Source organism: Carcharhinus amblyrhynchos, chromosome 24, assembly GCF_965287045.1.
Source record: "Carcharhinus amblyrhynchos chromosome 24, sCarAmb.v2.hapA, whole genome shotgun sequence".
NCBI lineage: Eukaryota > Metazoa > Chordata > Chondrichthyes > Carcharhiniformes > Carcharhinidae > Carcharhinus > Carcharhinus amblyrhynchos.
Window position 1 is genome coordinate 2,702,702 of NC_137347.1, and position 22,016 is coordinate 2,724,717.

At 48.6% G+C, this 22,016-nt stretch overlaps 1 protein-coding gene across 1 annotated transcript in view; it reads right to left on the bottom strand.

Annotated features, from left to right (window-relative positions):
• Positions 1 to 22,016, bottom strand: part of LOC145357700 (uncharacterized) — a 64,314-nt gene that overhangs the window by 2,760 nt on the left and 39,538 nt on the right. The window contains exons 9-15 of the mRNA XM_080211126.1: positions 16,325 to 16,378; positions 15,051 to 15,119; positions 13,334 to 13,387; positions 9,657 to 9,683; positions 4,505 to 4,582; positions 661 to 714; positions 105 to 185 (exon numbers count right to left, since the gene is read on the bottom strand). Of these exons, the coding sequence (XP_080067252.1) occupies positions 105 to 185; positions 661 to 714; positions 4,505 to 4,582; positions 9,657 to 9,683; positions 13,334 to 13,387; positions 15,051 to 15,119; positions 16,325 to 16,378 (417 nt within the window). The remainder of the gene's footprint in view (positions 1 to 104; positions 186 to 660; positions 715 to 4,504; positions 4,583 to 9,656; positions 9,684 to 13,333; positions 13,388 to 15,050; positions 15,120 to 16,324; positions 16,379 to 22,016) is intronic.

Consider the following 22,016-nt stretch of genomic DNA (forward strand, 5'->3'; position numbering starts at 1 on the left):
AGGGGTATATCAGTGTTAAAGTGAGGGCTGTTGGATATATACAATCTGTCCACATTAAACTGAACTGGCCATTTATATCTGAGGGGGATATTTCTCTGTCTTACCTGTCGGCCATTGCCTCCGGGTAAGCCTGCAGGTCCGGGTGGGCCTGGCTGTCCAGGTGGGCCGGGTGGTCCAGGTGGTCCCTGGAGGAAAAACAGTTGAGAAAACAATTCTTTTTGATTTGAAATCAAGATAGCTAACTGAGCTCTGAAACCGAGACCTTCGCTGTGTGGAACTATAGGAATTGCAGGTAAATGGACAATTAAACGAGTTAGAATTATAGAATCCCTATAGTGCAGAAGGAGGCTGATTGACCCATTTCATCTGCACCAACTCTCCGACCAGCCAGCTTACCCAGGCTCACCACCCAGTCCTATCCCTGTAACCCCAGGTACAGTTGCTCTAACCTACACATCTTTGGGCGTTAAGGAGAAATTTAGCATGGCCGATCCATCTAACAAACATCTCTTGGGGGGTGTGTGGGAGGAAACCCACGCAGACACGGGGAGAACGTGCAGACTCTGCACGGACAGTGACCCAAGGCGGTAATCGAACCTGGGTCCCTGGAGCTGTGAGGCAGCAGCGCTAAACCATTGTTGTCTGGCCAGTCACACTCACCTCAGGACCCAGATACCACAACACTTGTCCTGCCCCTGGATCACCATCTTGACCCTGCAGCAGATCAAAAAACATGGTGAAAAGATCAACATGGTATAGTTCAGCGCCTGGGCATAATCAATCTGTACAGCAATAGTGTCTGTTCAATGCCTCTGCTTCTAAAGAAGGGAGGCCAATGTGCTTGAGAATTCTGATTAATGCTAAATTCCCAACATGAGGAATAATACAAAATATGTAAGTACCATCTTAGTGTCTCTGAGAAATGTTTTTAACATGCCAGTAAAATGAAAGATGTATTCATACAAGATATCAACACAACTCAGGCACAAATGATGCAAGCAAGTAAATTACCAATGCTTATCTAAGCCAGGGGAATGAGTCCATTAGATAAAGGTGCCTTCAATAGACCTGGTTTAAACTAGGTAGAAAAAGTGCTGAATCATAGCAAGCCATTTTTTGGGAGACAATTTCCAGAAAACAGACACATTAGGGAGTTAAATCTGAAGGTATCAAAGAATTATTGATGAAAGGACATGCCATTATTAGATTGAAGAACAGTGAATCAATGAAACTGCTTTTATTTAAGTGCTGATTAATCTGATAACAACATTTATAACCATTTGACTTTTTGGCATGAAATCTGAGATCTTTCATTGCTAACACTTTAGCTGTGTAGGTGGGACCATAGCTCTCCCATTTTGACCTAAATGAGATTTGTCTCGTCTTAATTGCATGTTTGCCTGGATGTTGTTAATTTGTAATGTTTTTAATAGAACATTCCAGCGCAGTACAGGCCCTTCGGCCCTCGATGTTGCGCCGACCAGTGGAACCAATCTAATGACCCTCTAACCTAAACTATTCCAATGTTATCCATATGCCTATCCACTGACCATTCGAACGCCCTTAAAGTTGGCGAGTCCACAACTGCTGCAGGCAGGGCATTCCACGCCCTTACTACCCTCTGAGTAAAGAACCTACCTCTGACATCCGTCCTATAATTACCACCCCTTAATTTAAAGCTACGTCCCCTTGTGTTAGCCATCACCATCTGAGGAAAAAGGCTCTCACTGTCCACCCTATCTAACCCTCTGATCATCTTGTATGCATCTTTTGGTTCTAACACTTCAATGTTTTAATAAAACTAGCTTAATTGAGGAATTTCATTGAACTGAATACACTTTGTTTTGCCTTTGTGAAATGCTTAATGAAAAGATTTAGCCTTAATTAATTCAGGCCACCGAGCTGTGGGGAGGAGGAGCTAACCCACCACTGCACCATGGGACAAGCGGCCATTCAAGAGGGGGAAAGCAAAGAGACAAGTAGCTGTTGTATGGGATTCTATAATTAGGGGGATTGATAGCTTTGTTTGTAAGCCAGATCGTGAGTCCTACATTGTACGTTGCCTGCCCAGTGTCAGGGTGAGGGACATCTCTAACCAGCTTGAAAGGATATTGGAGAGGGAGGGGGAGGACCCATGTTGGGACATACACCATAGGCAAGATTAGAAAAGAGAATCTGTTTGGGGACTATCAAGCAAACTAAAGAACAGATCCTCGAGGATCATAATCTCTGGATCGCTACCTGAGCCACGTGTAAACTGGCATAGGGATGAGAGAGTTAGGGAAGTTAACACGTGGTTAAAGGAATGGTACGGTAAAGAGGGGTTCCATTTCATCGGGCATTGGCATCGGTCTTGGAATGGAGGGATCCGTACTGTTGGGATGGTCTTCACCTGAACTGATCAGGAACCAGTGCCCTAGCAAAAAGGGTGATCACAAGGACTTTAAACTAGCAAGTGGGGAGTGAAGGGAAGAGTAAAACTGCAGGAAATATAACAATTAATAGAAAGCAAAGTAGCAGGTTAGCATGTGGGGGAGAAGGTTCCAACTACATCGAAAATCAGAAAAAACGTTAAAAGGAAGGAAAACTCAGGAGGTGTTATTAATGGCGGTGTTAGAATTCAAAAAGATACAAAAACTAGAAGTCATAAAGTCTTAAAGCGCATCAAGCTAGATAAATTCCCAAGACGCTGTGAAGTGCATCCCAGGACATTGTAGGAGGCTAGGGAGGAAATTGCGTGTCCCCTAGCAGAGATATTTGAATCATCGATAGTCACAGGTGAGGTGTCTGAAGATTGGAGGGTGGCAAATGTTGTGCCTTTGTTTAAAAAGGGCTACAGGGAAAAGCCTGGGACCTACAGGCCAGGGAGCCTCACATCTGTGGTGGGTAAGTTGTTGGAAGGTATTTTGAGAGACAGGATCTACAGGCATTTAGAGACACAAGGACTGAGTAGGGACAGTCAGCGTGGCTTTGTGAGTGGAATATCACGTCTCACAAATTTCATTGAGTTTTTTTGAAGGGGTAACCAAGAAGGTAGATGAGGGCAGTTCAGTTGATGTTGTCTACATGGACTTTAGCAAGGCCTTTGATAAGGTACTATAAGGTAGGTTATTGCAAAAGGTTAAATCTCACAGGATCCAGGGTGAGGTAGCTAAATGGATACAAAATTGGCTTCTTGACAAAAGCCAGAGGGTGGTTGTAGAGAGTTGTTTTTCAAAACTGGAGGCCTGTGGCCAGCGGTGTACCTCAGGGATCAGTGCTGGGTCCACTGTTATTTGTCATTTATATTGATGGTTTGGATGAAAATTTAGGAGTCTTGTTTGCAGATGACACCAAGATTGGTGGCATAGTGAAGTGAAGAAGGTTATCTCGGATTGCAACAGGATCTTGATCAATTGGGCCAGTAGGCTGATGAAGGGCAGATGGAGTTTAATTTAGATAAATGCATTTTGGTAGAGTGAACCAGAGCAGGACTTGCTCAGTTAATGGTAGGACACTGGGAAGAGTTACAGAACAAAAAGATCTAGGGGTACATGTTCATAGCTCATCGAAAGTAGAGTCACAGGTGGACAGAGTGGTGAAGAAGATAGTCAGTATGCTTGATCTTATTGAATACAGGAGTTGGGACATCTTGATGAAGTTGTACAAGACATTGGTAAGGCCACACTTGGAATACTGGGTACAGTTCTGGTCACCCTATTATAGAAAGGATATTATTAAACTAGAAAGAGTGCAGAAAAGATTTACTAGGATGCTACCAAGACTTGATGGATTGAGTTATAAGGAGAGGCTGAATAGATTGGGACTTTTTCCTCTGGAGCGTAGAAGGCTGAGGGGTGATCTTATAGAGGTCTATAAAATAACGAGGGGCACGGATCAGCGAGATAGTCAATATCTTTTCCCAAAGGCAACTTTAATTTCTAAACTGTTACTGTTTCAGTTCCAAATAAGCAACATTCCTCTTACAGACTAAAAATTCCACTTTAAATACAGTAAACAACCATAAATATATTTACTATAAGAATGAAGACAATCCGTAAGCTTTCAGACAGGTTTAGATTTTCAGAGCAGTTCGCAGACCTCTGTCTTTAAACAAACCCTAGCCAGAAATAAAAGCTGCTTTCTCTGCTACATACCTAGTCCCTCCCATTAACCACATTATCACATGACCTTGCACATCTCGACCCACCTTCCATTCTAAATTCCATGGCTAAAATGAGCAATTATCCTGCTCTGCCAGCATCTGCGCTGTATTCTTTCCAAACACACTGACTCGATGTAGCATAAAGCTGAATTTAAAACATTCCCCTTAAACAGAAATCAACAATATATTGTATCAGTAGCACACTACCATCACACTTATAAATGATGGACAGGATTTGAGGAGTTGAGAGGTGAGTTATTGGTGCAGGATTCCTAGCCTCTGACATAAACAGCACAATCCACAGGGACACAGGGCTTCAATAATCTCTATACATCTCCATGATTTTTTGTAGGTACTTACAGAATCTCCGGGAATTCCTCCATGTCCTGGTTGGATTGGGATCCCATTAACACAGACACATGGTTCAGCAGAGGCCCCCTGTAGAGTACAAGGTACAGGTTCAGTGAGCTATTGAAATATTACTTTAACACAACAGAGTGCAAGAAGTGAGCAAAGATTAAATATTACAGTGAGCACTATCTCTACACTGTTCCCATCAAACACTCCCAGGACAGGTACAGCACGGGGTTAGATACAGAGTAAAGCTCCCTCTACACTGTTCCCCCCCATCAAACACACCCAGGACAGGTACAGCACGGGGTTAGATACAGAGTAAAGCTCCCTCGACACTGTCCCCCATCAAACACTCCCAGGACAGGTACAGCACAGGGTTAGATACAGAGTAAAGCTCCCTCTACACTGTCCCCCATCAAACACTCACAGGACAGGTACAGCAAGGGGTTAGATACAGAGTAAAGCTCCTTCTACACTGTCCCCATCAAACACTCCCAGGACAGGTACAGCACGGGGTTAGATACAGAGTAAAGCTCCCTCTACACTGTCCCCCCATCAAACACTCCCAGGACAGGTACAGCATGGGGTTAGATACAGAGTAAAGCTCCCTCTACACTGTCCCCCATCAAACACTCCCAGGACAGGTACAGCACGGGGTTAGATACAGAGTAAAGCTCCTTCTACACTGTCCCCATCAAACACTCCCAGGACAGGTACAGCACGGGGTTAGATACAGAGTAAAGCTCCTTCTACACTGTCCCCATCAAACACTCCCAGGACAGGTACAGCACAGGGTTAGATACAGAGTAAAGCTCCCTCTACAGTGTCCCACTGAGTATTCCTATTTTAATACAGCTTTAATTATCACCATTTCGCAATTTATGCAACTTTAAACTAAAGGAGAATGACTAAACTGTCATTCCCTCTAATATGGTGGAATGTCAGAGGAATCAGCCAATAATACAGCCCGATGTGTCAGGAAGTTGGGATGGATATTGCTAGCTCCTTGGAGACAGTTTTGGGAGTGAGTGGGAAACCCCATTGCTGTTTCCACTGCTATCTCACCTCCAAGTTCGCAGGGGCCTCACAGAGGACAGACAATGTAGCCACTAAGACCCCAACTAAGGACTATTTTACCCAACAAACACCTGCAGACTGGGTTTTTACGACTCGTGCACAAGGACCCCCAGGTCCCTCTGCACCGTAGCATGCTGCAGCTTTTCGCCCTTTAAATAATAATCCCTCCTACTATTATTTCTGCCAAAGTGGATAACCTCACATTTGCTAACGTTATCCTGCATCTGCCAGGTCCTCGCCCACTCACTCAGCCACATTTGCGAAAGGATATATTGGCCTTGGAGGGAGTACAGAGAAGGTTCACTAAGCTGATACCGGAGATGAGAGGGTTGGACTATGAAGAGAGACTAAATAGACTGGGTCTGTACTCGTTGGAGTTTAGAAGGCTGAGGGGGGATCTTATAGAGACATATAAGATGATGAATGGGATGGATAGGGTAGAGGTAGAGAGATTCTTCCCGCTTAGAAAGGATAGCAGGACGAGAGGGCACAGCCTCAAAATAAGGGGGGCACAGTTTAGAACAGAGTTGAGGAGGAACTTCTTCACTCAAAGGGTGGTGAATCTCTGGAATTCTCTGCCCGTTGAAGTGGTGGAGGTTACCTCGCTAAATATATTTAAGTCACGGGTAGATAGGTTTCTGATAGACGGGGGAATTAAGGGTTATGGGGAGAAGGCGGGAAAGTGGAACTGATCCACTTCAGATCAGCCATGATCTTATTGAATGGCGGGGCAGGCTCGAAGGGCTAGATGGCCTACTCCTGCTCCTATTTCTTATGTTCTTATGTGTCTATCAGGGTGACAGAGAGTCCAGGATACAGATAGAACAGGGAATGCAAGAGTGCTGAACCATGGAACAGAGATGGTCCCTAAGAAATGGGATGTGGTTTGTTCTCCCATTGTTGAATAGCGTCACAGAGGTTTACAACATGGAAACAAGCTCTTTGGCCCAACTTATCCATGCTGCACAGTTTTTACCACTAAGCCAATCCAATTACCTGTGTTTGCCCCATATCCCTCTATACATAACCATTTTACCCATGTAACTGTCTAAATGCTTTTTAAAAGACAAAATTGTACCCACCTCTACTACTGCCTATGGCAGTTCATTCCAGACACTCACCACCCTCTGTGTGAAAAAATTGACCCTCTGGACACTTTTTGTATCTCTCCCCTCTCACCTTAAACCTCTGCCCTCTAGAAGACTCCCCTACTTTTGGGAAAAGATGTTGACTATCTCGCTGATCTGTGTCCCTCACTATTTTATAGACCTCTATAAGATCACCCCTCAGCCTCCTACGCTCCAGAGAAAAAAGTCCCAGTCTATTCAGCCTCTCCTTATAACTCAATCCATCAAGTCCCGGTAACATCCTAGTAAACCTTTTCTGCACTCTTTCTACTTTAATAATATCCTTTCAATATTAGGGTGTCCTGTTGCTCCTCTCTCACTGCAAATGACCCCATTGTTCCTCCCTCTGTCTCACTGTGAATGGCCCTGTCGCCCCTCTCCCTCTCTCTCTCCCTCACTGTGAGTGGCCCTGTTGCCCCTCTCTCTCTCTCTCTCTCTCACCCTCTCTGTGAATGGCCCTGTTGCCCCTCTCTCTCTCTCTCTCTCTCTCTCTGTGAATGGCCCTGTTGCCCCTCTCTCTCTCTCTCTCTCTCTCACCCTCTCTGTGAATGGCCCTGTTGCCCCTCTCTCTCTCTCTCTCTCTCTCTGTGAGTGGCCCTGTTGCCCCTCTCTCTCTCTCTCTCTCTCACCCTCTGTGAATGGCCCTGTTGCCCCTCTCTCTCTCTCTCTCTCTCTGTGAATGGCCCTGTTGCCCCTCTCTCTCTCTCTGTGAATGGCCCTGTTGCCCCTCTCTCTCTCTCTCTCTCTCTCTGTGAATGGCCCTGTTGCCCCTCTCTCTCTCTCTCTCTCTCTCTGTGAATGGCCCTGTTGCCCCTCTCTCTCTCTCTCTCTCTCACCCTCTCTGTGAATGGCCCTGTTGCCCCTCTCTCTCTCTCTCTCTCTCTCTGTGAATGGCCCTGTTGCCCCTCTCTCTCTCTCTGTGAATGGCCCTGTTGCCCCTCTCTCTCTCTCTCTCTCTCTGTGAATGGCCCTGTTGCCCCTCTCTCTCTCTCTCTCTCTCACCCTCTCTGTGAATGGCCCTGTTGCCCCTCTCTCTCTCTCTCTCTCTCACTGCGAGTGGCCCTGTTGCCCCTCTCTCTCTCCCTCACTGTGAATGGCCCTGTTGCCCCTCTCTCTCTCTCTCTGTGAATGGCCCTGTCGCCCCTCTCTCTCTCTCTCTCTCTCTCTGTGAGTGGCCCTGTTGCCCCTCTCTCTCTCTCTGTGAATGGCCCTGTTGCCCCCCTCTCTCTCTCTCTCTCTCTCTCTCTCTGTGAATGGCCCTGTTGCCCCTCTCTCTCTCTCTCTCTCTCTCTCTGTGAATGGCCCTGTTGCCCCTCTCTCTCTCTCTCTCTCTCTCTCTGTGAATGGCCCTGTTGCCCCTCTCTCTCTCTCTCTCTGTGAGTGGCCCTGTTGCCCCTCTCTCTCTCTCTCTCTCTCTGTGAGTGGCCCTGTTGCCCCTCTCTCTCTCTCTCTCTGTGAATGGCCCTGTTGCCCCTCTCTCTCTCTCTCTCTGTGAATGGCCCTGTTGCCCCTCTCTCTCTCTCTGTGAATGGCCCTGTTGCCCCTCTCTCTCTCTCTCTCTCTCACCCTCTCTGTGAATGGCCCTGTTGCCCCTCTCTCTCTCTCTCTCTCTCTGTGAATGGCCCTGTTGCCCCTCTCTCTCTCTCTGTGAATGGCCCTGTCGCCCCTCTCTCTCTCTCTCTCTCTCTCTGTGAGTGGCCCTGTTGCCCCTCTCTCTCTCTCTGTGAATGGCCCTGTTGCCCCTCTCTCTCTCTCTCTCTCTCTCTGTGAATGGCCCTGTTGCCCCTCTCTCTCTCTCTCTCTCTCTGTGAATGGCCCTGTTGCCCCTCTCTCTCTCTCTCCCTCTCTGTGAATGGCCCTGTTGCCCCTCTCTCTCTCTGTGAATGGCCCTGTTGCCCCTCTCTCTCTCTCTCTCCCTCACTGTGAGTGGCCCTGTTGCCCCACTCTCTCTGTCTCTCTCTCTCTGTGAATGGCCCTGTTGCCCCTCTCTCTCTGTCTCTCTCTCTCTGTGAATGGCCCTGTCGCCCCTCTCTCTCTCTCTCTCTCTCTCTGTGAATGGCCCTGTCGCCCCTCTCTCTCTCTCTCTCCCTCACTGTGAATGGCCCTGTCGCCCCTCTCTCTCTCTCTCTCTCTCTCTGTGAATGGCCCTGTCGCCCCTCTCTCTCTCTCTCTCCCTCTCTGTGAATGGCCCTGTTGCCCCTCTCTCTCTCTGTGAATGGCCCTGTCGCCCCTCTCTCTCTCTCTCTCCCTCACTGTGAGTGGCCCTGTCGCCCCTCTCTCTCTGTCTCTCTCTCTCTGTGAATGGCCCTGTTGCCCCTCTCTCTCTGTCTCTCTCTCTCTGTGAATGGCCCTGTTGCCCCTCTCTCTCTCTCTCTCCCTCACTGCGAGTGGCCCTGTCGCCCCTCTCTCTCTGTCTCTCTCTCTCTGTGAATGGCCGCGGTCTTGGGCCATCCCATTGGACCTCTGGTTGCCCGGGGCCACCCTCTGTCCTCCTTTAATCGGCCAATGAGACTGATAAGGAGACCACACTGCTCTGGTGGAGGTGCTGAGCTCAGGGCATCCCCACGGTCCTGATGTTTGGGGGTCCCGATGCCTGGAGGGGATTTCAGCAAAATGAACATGAGCGATGTGGTGTAACCCAGCTGTGTGCGGACTGGGCAAACTGAGAACAGATACAAGAGGCTGAATGGATTCTGTGCTGTACCATTCCATAATGGAGAGAAAACAGTCCAATAATTACGATGATGCAAAGCCTGTTGGAGCTGTGAGTGTCTGTGGAGGGGTTTGGGGGTCCAGGGGCGGGGGAGGAGGTGGGGGGTGACTGTGTGAGGAGGGACCTTTAAATTGTTGGAATGCCTCCAATTAAACTCCAACAACAGAGTGCGGGATCGGAACTGCCTTCTCACTGGTTTGAAATTTGACAATAAACAAGTCAGCTCATTCACACAGCTTACCTTTTCACCTTTAATTCCTGGCACACCCTGTAAAACAAAACACAAAAGAAGATTGTTCTGTCAGCAACAAAAATTCAAAAATCCAGAATTTGACTGGATGCTTAACATGTGAGTTTGTGTACGTGTGTGTGTGTGTGTGTCTGTACATGTGCGTGGATATGTGTGTGTGTGTGTGAGAATGAGTGTGTGAGAGAGAGAGAGAGAGTGTATGTGTGTGTATATAATGTGTGAGAGTGTGTTGAGTGAGAGAGTGTGTGCGCGAACGAGTGTGTGCGCGAACGAGTGTGTGCGCGAACGAGTGTGTGCGCGAACGAGTGTGTGCGCGAACGAGTGTGTGCGCGAACGAGTGTGTGCGCGAACGAGTGTGTGCGCGAACGAGTGTGTGCGCGAACGAGTGTGTGCGCGAACGAGTGTGTGCGCGAACGAGTGTGTGCGCGAACGAGTGTGTGCGCGAACGAGTGTGTGCGCGAACGAGTGTGTGCGCGAACGAGTGTGTGCGCGAACGAGTGTGTGCGCGAACGAGTGTGTGCGCGAACGAGTGTGTGCGCGAACGAGTGTGTGCGCGAACGAGTGTGTGCGCGAACGAGTGTGTGCGCGAACGAGTGTGTGCGCGAACGAGTGTGTGCGCGAACGAGTGTGTGCGCGAACGAGTGTGTGCGCGAACGAGTGTGTGCGCGAACGAGTGTGTGCGCGAACGAGTGTGTGCGCGAACGAGTGTGTGCGCGAACGAGTGTGTGCGCGAACGAGTGTGTGCGCGAACGAGTGTGTGCGCGAACGAGTGTGTGCGCGAACGAGTGTGTGCGCGAACGAGTGTGTGCGCGAACGAGTGTGTGTGCGCATGTCTGTGTGTATATGAGAGTGTGTGTGAGGGACATGTCACTGTCCACTCTCAGCCTCTCTGTATTAACCAGGCCGACACCCCCATTAGGCTGCAGGGAAGTTCAGAACAGTACCCTGCTCCTGCTCCACTGTTCACTCAGATCCTGACCGATCCTGTACCTCAGCTCCATTATCTCCCATCACTCCATATCCCTCAACTGCCTCACCCAATAAAATCCAACCATCTCACTGGCCTAGCCTCCTGGAGGAGAGGATTCCAGATTTCCCTCTGATTTGTGGGGAGATTGATTTTGCCTGACTGGCCCAGAGTCCTGACTCCCCGCAGCAGAGGAAATAGTTTCTCACTATTTATCGCTCTTTACCCTCTCAAATCCTCAGAGCCATTTAAACACCTTGGGCGGATTACCCCTCAGTGCTGAAAGGAATACCAGCCAGGTTTATCCAACAGTCTGATATAGTTTAACCCTTTCAGGAGAGGAACATGTGCCCATTGAGTGTTGCCTTGTAGATATCATCAGGATTCATTCAAGCTTTGTGATATAACCATGGAATCCACACAGTGCAGAAGGAGGCTATTCAGCCCATCGAGTCTGCACTGATTTCCCACTGAGCCTTTTCCTCAGGCCCATCCCCTACCTTATCCCTGTAACTCCACACATTTAGCCCGCTAATCTGCCTAACCTACACATCCGCGAACACTAAGGGGCAGTTTTGCATCCACCTACTTTGGACTTTGGACTGTGAGAGGAAACTGGAGCACCTGGAGGAAACTCCGATATCAGAGGGTCGTATTTTACACAGAGGGTGGTGGGGGCCTGGAATGCACTGCCAAGTAGGGTGGTGGAGGCGGACACACTGGGATTGTTTAAGACTTACCTGGATAGTCACATGGGAATGGAGGGATACAAACGAATGGTCTAGTTGGACCAATGAGTGGCACAGGCTTGGAGGGCCGAATGGCCTGTTTCCTGTGATGTATTGTTCTTTGAAACTCATGGGGAGAACATGCAAACATGACACAGTGACCCAAGGTTGGAATTGAACCCGGGTCCCCGGCGCTGTGAGGCAGCAGTGCCAACCATTGTGCCACCGTGCTGCTCTTGTCAACTGTCTGGCTTTTCACTGACTTCATTGGATTTGGTTTATTCAGGATTTTGGGTTGCCAACTTTGGTTGGTGAGATCGCCGGTGACCTCCCTCCCCAAACCCCTCGAGCCCAGACTCTCGTCACTGTGCTGCTTAATGTTCCTGTCCTGTTTTGTGTAAATATACCGAGCTACTTAAATCTCCCCTTCAAAAGGAATGCTTCAGAAAGATAAATCTCTGAGTTGAATGTTCCTGGCAGGTGAAAAGAGCAGTCGATTTGGACCCAGACTCTAACCGATGGTCTGCGAATCAGTGGAGTTCAGCACAGATTGGAGATTTAGAATTCAGTCAGTATCTATTTACGAATTGACGCAGTGGTGATGAGGCCATTCAACTTTTCCTAAAGAATTTCCTATTGTGCCCACTCTGGACAATTCTAATCGCTTCTCCAGGAAATTCTGGGATAAGCTCCCAGTGGAAAGTTCGGAGTATGCAATGGCGTACATTAGGATGGTACAGTGGTTAGCACAGCAGACTCACGGTGCCAGGGACCCAGGATCTATTCCGGCCTCGGGTGACTGTAGAGTTTGCACATTCCCTCCGTGTCTGCGTGGGTTTCCTCCGGTCCTCTGGTTTCCTCCCACAGTCCAAAGGGTCGAGAGCTTTAAGTTTTTAGGTGTTCAGATCACCTGTCCTGGTTCCCTCCATGCCGACACTAGAGTTCACCAATGCTTTTAATTTCCCAGAAGGCCAAGGAAATTTGGCATGTCCGCTACGACTCTCACCAACTTTTACAGATGCCCCATAGAAAGCATTCTTTCTGGTTGTATCACAGCTCGGTCTGGGCTCCTGCTCTGTCCAAGACCGCAAGGAACTACAAAAGGTGGTGAACGTAGCCCCAATCCATCACACAAACCAGCCTCCCATCCATTGACTCTGTCTACACTTCTCGCTGCCTTGGCAAAGCAGACAGCATAATTAAGGGCCCCACGTGTCCCGGACATTCTCTCTTCCACCTTCTTCCTTTGGGAAAAAGATACAAAAGTCTGAAGTCACGCACCAACCGACTCAAGAACAGCTTCTTCCCTGCTGCTGTCAGACTTTTGAATGGACCTACCTCATATTAAGTTGATCTTTCTCTATACCCCAGCTATGACTGTAACACTACATTCTGCACTCTCTCATTTCCTTCTCTATGAACGGTATGCTTTGTATAGCAGACAAGAAACAATACTTTTCACTGTATGTTGATACATGTGACAATGATAAATCAAATCAGGACGTGTGGGTTAGTTTGATTGACCATGCTAAATTGACTCTTAGTGTCGTAGAGATTAGTGAGGTAATGGGGTAGGGCCTGGGTGGGATTGTTGTCGGTGCAGGCTCGATGGGCCGAATGGCCTCCTTCTGCACTGTAGGGATTCTATGATTACGGTGCATCCTGGGTCAGGCGTCCCTGACCTGTGGGGAGGGGAGCAGGCGGGTAAGTGGAACTGAACCACTATCAGATCAGCCACGATCTTATTGAATGGCGGGGCAGGCTCGAGGGGCTAGATGGCCTACTCCTGCTCCTATTTCTTGTGTTCTCGTTTACTTTCTCACCCTCAGTCCTGAGCAGTTTCCTGGGATACAGCTCACACAAACCAGTCCTTTTCCCTGCCCCTCATACCTGCCTGTGGACAGTTGGTAACTGGTCAACCAACAGCACAAAGAAATGGGGGAAATATCACGAATAAATTGAATGGCACTTACTGGCAGGCCTCGTTTCCCTGGTAACCCGGAATGTCCAATCTCTCCATCTTTTCCCTGGGAAATGCCAAGAACAGTCAGTCCACTGGGTATCAGAGAGAGACTTTCCCATCAATGACCTCATGAGATCCAATAGCCAGTGACAATGTTGATTCAAAGGGTGAAGTTATTCCAGTGTTGGGAAGATCCCCCTGCAACCTCCTCCAGCGTTCCCGCTGTTGGGAAGTTGTCCTGAGGTGGGGCCACAGGCTAATTGGCAGGTACCCAACTGAAGACATTAAACCCCAATTCGGGGTATTTCTCACACTTGTGATCTCGGTAATGACGGAGCAGCCCAATGCTACCCGCGTGGACACTGGCTCACAGAACCTCTGCAACAAGCTGCAGGTTTGTTCTGAACTGGAGGCCCCATTCCCCAAAGGGAAGGGCAGGGGTATCAAAGGTCATCGCCATGGCTCCAATCCTGCTGTTGGAGGGGGTGCTCCTCCAATCAGAGACTCCTGCCTGTTGGTTCACTCATTATTATTCATTTATTTTGTCTCTGAGAGGTTCCCTCACCTTAACCAATGAGGGTTGGTTTCCTGTGGGGGTTGCTTATGTCTGATTGGACGGTCAGCATTGAGAGTCAGCCCACCATTCTTAATTGGGCAGTGAGCCAAGAGATGTCCCAATCAAACACTCCCAGGACAGGTACAGCACGGGGTTAGATACAGAGTAAAGCTCCCTCTACACTGTCCCCCCATCAAACACTCCCAGGACAGGTACAGCACGGGGTTAGATACAGAGTAAAGCTCCCTCTACACAGTCCCAATCAAACACTCCCAGGACAGGTACAGCACGGGGTTAGATACAGAGTAAAGCTCCCTCTACACTGTCCCAATCAAACACTCCCAGGACAGGTACAGCACGGGGTTAGACACAGAGTAAAGCTCCCTCTACACTGTCCCCCCATCAAACACTCCCAGGACAGGTACAGCATGGGGTTCGATACAGAGTAAAGCTCCCTCTACACTGTCCCCCCATCAAACACTCCCAGGACAGGTACAGCACGGGGTTAGATACAGAGTAAAGCTCCCTCTACACTGTCCCCCATCAAACACTCCCAGGACAGGTACAGCACAGGGTTAGATACAGAGTAAAGCTCCCTCTACACTGTCCCATCGAACACACCCAGGACAGGTACAGCTTATGATACAGGTCGAGATTAAGTTCTTTCTGGGACTTTCTCAGGAGTGTTCTGACACAGGCTCAGACTGTGACCCAATGTACTGGGACTCTGGGTCAGCTTGCTATAATGAGATTGAGTCTGTGCCAAATTCCTTTCACTGAGCAGACTCCCCAGCCAGAAGAGACTTTGATCCTGTGTGTTTGCCTCCTGGAAGGAGGTTTGAGAAACATGACCTGAACCAGACCTGCTTTGACCCGGGTTCCCGTTGAGTTCTGATGAAGTGTGATCAACCTGAAACATTAACTCTTTTTCCATTCCCGACAGTTGTTCCCAGACCCACTGAGTTTTGGCAGAATTTTCTGTACCCCCTCCATTGGCTGGGTAAATGGATAAATTTCTCGGTGTATCTCAGGGGGAGGAGGTGTGGGGAATGGTAGTACTCTCAGTTTATCACTCATCGTGACACTGGCTGTTCAGACAAGCCATGTTTGTCTTGTCCTTGTCTGAAGGGAAGGTTTGCAGCTTGAGGTTTAACTGAGTAACTGTGCTTACCCTGATCCCCGGTAACCCCACACCAGGGGCCCCTGGGTGTCCTGGAATCCCGTGTTCACCCGCTTGTCCCTAAAACACAAGATAAAATTACAAACTTGATTTTTGAGCGCTTGTTTCAATCTTGCCACTAGAACCTCTCCGAAAGGCATTTTTCTCAGAAGCCTGGGTAACATGTCCATGAAACCCACATTAAAATATCCAAAGGATTAGGGCGATTGTTATCATTACTGGGAGGTCAGTATCTGTGGCACGGCTGCAGTTTGCTCATCCGTAATTATTAACCCCAGTTACTAGACCAATTCACAGGGATGAGTCAACCGCACTGGCATGGGGCTGGAGTCACCTACGAGCCAGACTAGGTGAGAACATCAGTGACCCAGGTAGGACTTCCTTTCTCACTTCTTTCATGGGGACATTGAGGGGTGCAGGTATCTGGGACACTGGGCCAGTGATGCCCAGTATCCCAGAGAGTGACCGTTGCCCAAACAGCCTCCAAAATCTATAAGTTGTTCTGGAGCGGCACACTGGTTAGCACTGCTGCCCCAGGGACCCAGGTTCGATTCTCGGATTGGGTTAGTGTCTGTGTGGGGATTGTGTGTTCTCCCCGTGTCCGCGTGGATTTCCTCCGAACGCTAAATTCTCCCTCAGTGTCCCCGAACAGGCGCTGGAGTGTGGTGACTAAGGGATTTTCACAGTAACTTCATTGCAGTGTTAACGTTAAGCCCACTTGTGATGTTAATAAGTAAACTTTAAACGTCTCCCTCTCTTCCATTTCCAATGGAGAGTTGAGATCCAAGGAACTGAATGGACTCAGGAGTTCGGTCTGGGAGTTGATTGCGGAGCAGACTGATTCCCACAGAGATTTGTAAACCCAGGGATTATTGGGCAGTTTGACATTTCTGTACACGCGCCAATTATTTGGAACATGGAAAAATGCTGTAAAAAGTGCCCAGGATCTTCAGGGATGCATTGACAGTAAATCGTCAGCCTTGGGCAAACCCCAAACCGCAGAACTAAGTCCACAGCGAACGATACCCACATCTCCCATTTGCTGCCAGGAAAGGAAAATTAGAGTATGAGCTCCCTGATAACACGCAGTGACCTTCCCAACTGCAAGACATGACGTGAGCCTTTTATAAAGTAGGCCCCAGGACTCGAACGGTGCCCCCAGACAGGGACCAGTATGTGTACATCACGGTAGTGGACGTTCCCTTCCATTCGGGCTTTCTGAGTCATTACAGATATCCGAGGTGTACTGAGCGGGAAATACTCACTTTGCTACCCTTTTGTCCAGTAGATCCGGGTATACCGGGGATCCCAGCCGCACCCTGCAAAGATACACAGCGTTAGGAGCACTCTGTACGCAGGACAGGGTCTGAGTCTGGAGCTGCTTGGAAAGTACAGGGAGGCTATTGCACAGCTCATTTCAGTGACAACAGGGTGAGGAATGGAAGGTTACTACCTATGGATGGTACAGGTGTCTGTTAGTTCAGGCATATTACCCACTCACCCATTGGCAGTTCCTCACTAACCCCACAAAATAGCCTGAGATCATCCACTTCAAAACCAAAATATTCAAATTACAATCACAAAGAAATAATCAAACCTGTTTTTGCCCTGAACATGTTACATAGTATCCCCGTCAAACACTCCCAGGACAGGTACAGCACGGGGTTAGATACAGAGTAAAGCTCCCTCTGCACTGTCTGCCCATCAAACACTCCCAGGACAGGTACAGCACGGGGTTAGATACAGAGTAAAGCTCCCTCTACACTGTCCGCCCATCAAACACTCCCAGGACAGGTACAGCACGGGGTTAGATACAGAGTAAAGCTCCCTCTACACTGTCCCCCGTCAAACACTCCCAGGACAGGTACAGCACGGGGTTAGATACAGAGTAAAGCTCCCTCTACACTGTCCCCCCCCATCAAACACTCCCAGGACAGGTACAGCACGGGGTTAGATACAGAGTAAAGCTCCCTCTACACTGTCCCCATCAAACACTCCCAGGACAGGTACAGCACGGGGTTAGATACAGAGTAAAGCTCCCTCTACACTGTCCCCCCATCAAACACTCCCAGGACAGGTACAGCACGGGGTTAGATACAGAGTAAAGCTCCCTCTACACTGTCCCCCGTCAAACACTCCCAGGACAGGTACAGCACGGGGTTAGATACAGAGTAAAGCTTCCTCTACACTGTCCCCCCATCAACACTCCCAGGACAGGTACAGCACGGGGTTAGATACAGAGTAAAGCCCCCTCTACAGTGTCCCCCCAATCAAACACTCCCAGGACAGAAACAGCACGGGGTTAGATACAGAGTAAAGCCCCCTCTACGCTGTCCCCCCATCAAACACTCTCAGGACAGGTACAGCACAGGGTTAGATACAGAGTAAAGCTCCCTCTACACTGTCCCCCCATCAAACACTCCCAGGACAGGTACAACACGGGGTTAGATACAGAGTAAAGCTCCCTCTACACTGTCCCCCATCAAACACTCCCAGGACAGGTACAGCACGGGGTTAGATACAGAGTAAAGCTCCCTCTACACTGTCCCCATCAAACACTCCCAGGACAGGTACAGCACGGGGTTAGATACAGAGTAAAGCTCCCTCTACACTGTCCCCCCCAACAAACACTCCCAGGACAGGTACAGCACGGGGTTAGATACAGAGTAAAGCTCCCTCTACACTGTCCCCCCCCATCAAACACTCCCAGGACAGGTACAGCACGGGGTTAGATACAGAGTAAAGCTCCCTCTACACTGTCCCCCCATCAAACACTCCCAGGACAGGTACAACACGGGGTTAGATACAGAGTAAAGCTCCCTCTACACTGTCCCCCCCAACAAACACTCCCAGGACAGGTACAGCACGGGGTTAGATACAGAGTAAAGCTCCCTCTACACTGTCCCCCCCCATCAAACACTCCCAGGACAGGTACAGCACGGGGTTAGATACAGAGTAAAGCTCCCTCTACACTGTCCCTCATCAAACACTCCCAGGACAGGTACAGCACGGGGTTAGATACAGAGTAAAGTTCCCTCTACACTGTCCCCCATCAAACACTCCCAGGACAGGTACAGCACAGGGTTAGATACAGAGTAAAGCTTGCTCTACACTGTCCCCATCAAACACTCCCAGGACAGGTACAGCACGGGGTTAGATACAGAGTAAAGCTCCCTCTACACTGTCCCCCATCAAACACTCCCAGGACAGGTACAGTACGGGGTTAGATACAGAATAAAGCTCCCTCTACACTGTCCCAATCAAACACTCCCAGGACAGGTACAGCACGGGGTTAGATACAGAGTAAAGCTCCCTCTACACTGTCCCCCCATCAAACACTCCCAGGACAGGTACAGCACGGGGTTAGATACAGAGTAAAGTTCCCATCAAACACCCCCAGGACTGGGAAACTGGAGTTTCACTGATAAGTGAATTATTTCTCGTTGGTTGCAGTAACAGTGCCAATCCTCCCGGGAAGCCTGTGGTCTGCAGGTACTGAACATTAACCTCCGGGACCGTGCTGCCAGAACACAGCAGAAGAATTACTGAGGCATCGAAAAGAAAGATGTGTTGCTCTTCAAGTTGATTGAACTTTATTATTACTGTTTTATCATCATGAGATATAAACATACTAAAGATGGAAAATAAGCTGTCTGATTGGATTGGCCAGTTGGCTGTGGAATGGAACCAGCTCAATGAGAATGGGGAACATACATTGTGAAACGTGAGAGGTCACTCCAAACTCCGGGGCAAATGGTTCCAAAGGACACCACCCCCCTCTGCTGGCTGCTGTTTGGTATTACAGATTTATCTGCACCACAAACTTGGCAACACAACACAGTCACCGCTGGGACACAGGAGTCAGGGATGGACTTTCAGCACCTCCACCCAGTTTGTCATTCAGTGACAGCTTGCTATCAACACAAGTCTCAGCTACCAACTTTTACAGATGCCCCAGAGAAAGCATCCTTTCTGGTTGTATCACAGCTCGGTCTGGGCTCCTGCTCTGCCCAAGACCACAAGGAACTACAAAAGGGTGGTGAATGTAGCCCCAATCCATCACACAAACCAGCCTCCCATCCATTGACTCTGTCTACACTTCCCACTGCCTCGGCAAAGCAGCCAACATAATTAAGGACCCCCCATGCACCCCGGACATTCTATCTTCCAACTTCTCCCGTTGGGAAAAAGATACAAAAATCTGAGGTCACGCACCAACTGACTCAAGAACAGCTTCTTCCCTGCTGCTGTCAGACTTTTGAATGGACCCACCTCGCATTAAGTTGATCTTTCTCTATACCCTGGCTATGACTGTAACACCACATTCTGCACTCTCTCATGTTTCCTTTTCTATGAATGGTATGCTTTGTCTGCATAGCTTGCAAGAAACAATACTTTTCACTGTATGCTAATACATGTGACAATAATAAATCAAATCAAAATCTGCAACAAACTCCACATAACCACCTTTCCCCCCAAATCCATTAATCGGATAACAAAAATTTATCAATGTGAGTTTTTAAATTAATAATTGATCTGCCATCAGTTGCCATTTGTGGAGGAGAGTTCCAAACCTCTACACCCCTTTGTATATATAAATTGTTTATAATTTCACTCCTAATTTTTCACACTGTGTCACGTGAGTGTCTGTGTGGAGCCTGCACATTCTCCCCGTGTCTCCATGGGTTTTCTCTGGTTGCTCCGGTTTCCTCCCATGCTTCAAAGATGTGGATTGGCCGTGCTAAATTGCCCGTTGGTGTCACGGGGATTAGCCAGGGTAAATACTTTGAGCTATGGGGATTGTGTTGGTGCAGACTCGATGGGCTTCCTTCTGCACTGTAGGATTCTGTTCTACTCTATTTAAATCCAAAATGGAGAAGCTCACATTGGCTGACATTGAAACCCATTTTCTGCACCTTTGGCCATTCACTGAAACTATCAAAATCTCTTAATACTTTCAGATTTCTTTGTTTGGAGCTTATAAGTGCCTAGATTCTGGAATGGTTCCATTAGGTTGGAAAATAGGGATGTAATTCCTCTGTGTAAGAAAAGAGGGAGGTAACAAACAGGCAACTGCACCCATCATAGGGAAAATGTTCAAATCTGGCATCAAGGAGGTTTAATGTTGCACTTTGAACATCTCAATGCAATCAGGCAGAGTCAACATGGTTTCGTGAAAGGGAGATCATGTTTGACTAATTTTTTTGGAACAGTTTGTTGAGGAAGTGGCCAGTAACACGGATAAAAGGGAACCTATAAATGCGCTGGATTTACAGAAGGCAATCTGCTAGGTGGCACATCAAAGATCAGATCACAAATTAAGAGTTCATGGCGTGGGGGTGTGGGGGGTCACACATTAGCCTGGATAGAGGATTGGTCAGCTAACGGGAATCAGAGAGTCGATATAAAAGGATCATAGAACATAGAACATAGAACACTACAGCACAAACAGGCCCTTCGGCCCACAAGTTGCGCCGACCACATCACCTACCAACCTACAGACCTATCTATAACCTTCAATCTCATTAAACCCCATATACTCATCCAGAAGTCTTTTAAAAGACCCCAGCGAGTTCGCCTCCACCACCACTGACGGCAGCCGATTCCATTCACTCACCACCCTCTGAGTGAAAAACTTACCCCTAACATCACTTCTGAACCTCCCTCCCCGCACCTTAAATCTGTGTCCTCTCGTAGCGACCATTTCAAACCGGGGAAATAGCCTCTGAGAGTCCACCCTATCTATTCCTCTCAACATTTTGTAAACTTCTATCAGGTCGCCTCTCAACCTTCGTCTCTCCAGGGAGAAGAGTCCCAGCTCCCTCAACCTAACTTCATAAGGCATGCCTCCCAATCCAGGCAACATCCTTGTAAATCTCCTCTGCACCCTTTCAATAGCTTCTACATCTTTCCTATAGTGAGGCGACCAGAACTGCGCACAATACTCCAAATGAGGCCTGACAAGGGTCTTATAAAGTTCCAGCATTACCTCCCGACTCCTAAACTCAATCCCTCGATTAATGAAGGCCAGTACACCATACGCCTTCTTGACCACCTCCTCCACCTGCGAGGCCGATTTAAGAGTCCTGTGGACCCGGACCCCAAGATCCTTCTGCTCCTCAACACTACTCAGACTTCTGCCCTTAATAGTGTACTCGTTCATCCCGTTGGTTCTGCCAAAATGGACGACAACACATTTATCCGCGTTGAAGTCCATCTGCCACTTCTCCGCCCAGTCCTGCATCCTATCTATGTCCTGCTGCAACTTTTGCCATCCTTCCAGATCATCCACAACACCACCGACCTTCGTGTCATCAGCGAACTTACTTACCCATCCCTCCACTTCCTCATCCAGGTCATTTATGAAAATGACAAACAACAAGGGTCCCAGAACAGATCCTTGAGGCACTCCGCTGGTGACTGACCTCCATTCAGAAAAAGCCCCATCCACAACCACTCTCTGCCTTCTGCAGGCAAGCCAGTTCTGGATCCACAAGGCCAAAGGCCCTTGGATCCCATGCCCTCTCACCTTCTCAAGAAGTCTTGCATGGGGGACCTTATCAAACGCCTTGCTGAAGTCCATGTACACTACGTCCACGGCACTTCCTTCGTCAATGTGTTCAGTCACATTATCGAAGAACTCAACTAGGCTTGTAAGGCACGACCTGCCCTTGACAAATCCATGCTGACTATTCCTGATCATGTCAAACCTCTCCAAATGTTCGTAAATCTTGTCCCTCAGAAGCCTCTCCATCAGCTTACCAACCACTGAGGTCAGACTCACCGGTCGGTAATTTCCCGGGCTATCTCTGTTCCCTTTCTTAAAAATAGGAACTACATCCGCAATCCTCCAATCCTCTGGAACCTCTCCCGTCTCCATTGATGACGCAAAGATCATCGCCAGGGGCTCTGCAATCTCTTCCCTCGCCTCCCACAGTATCCTGGGGTACATCCCAT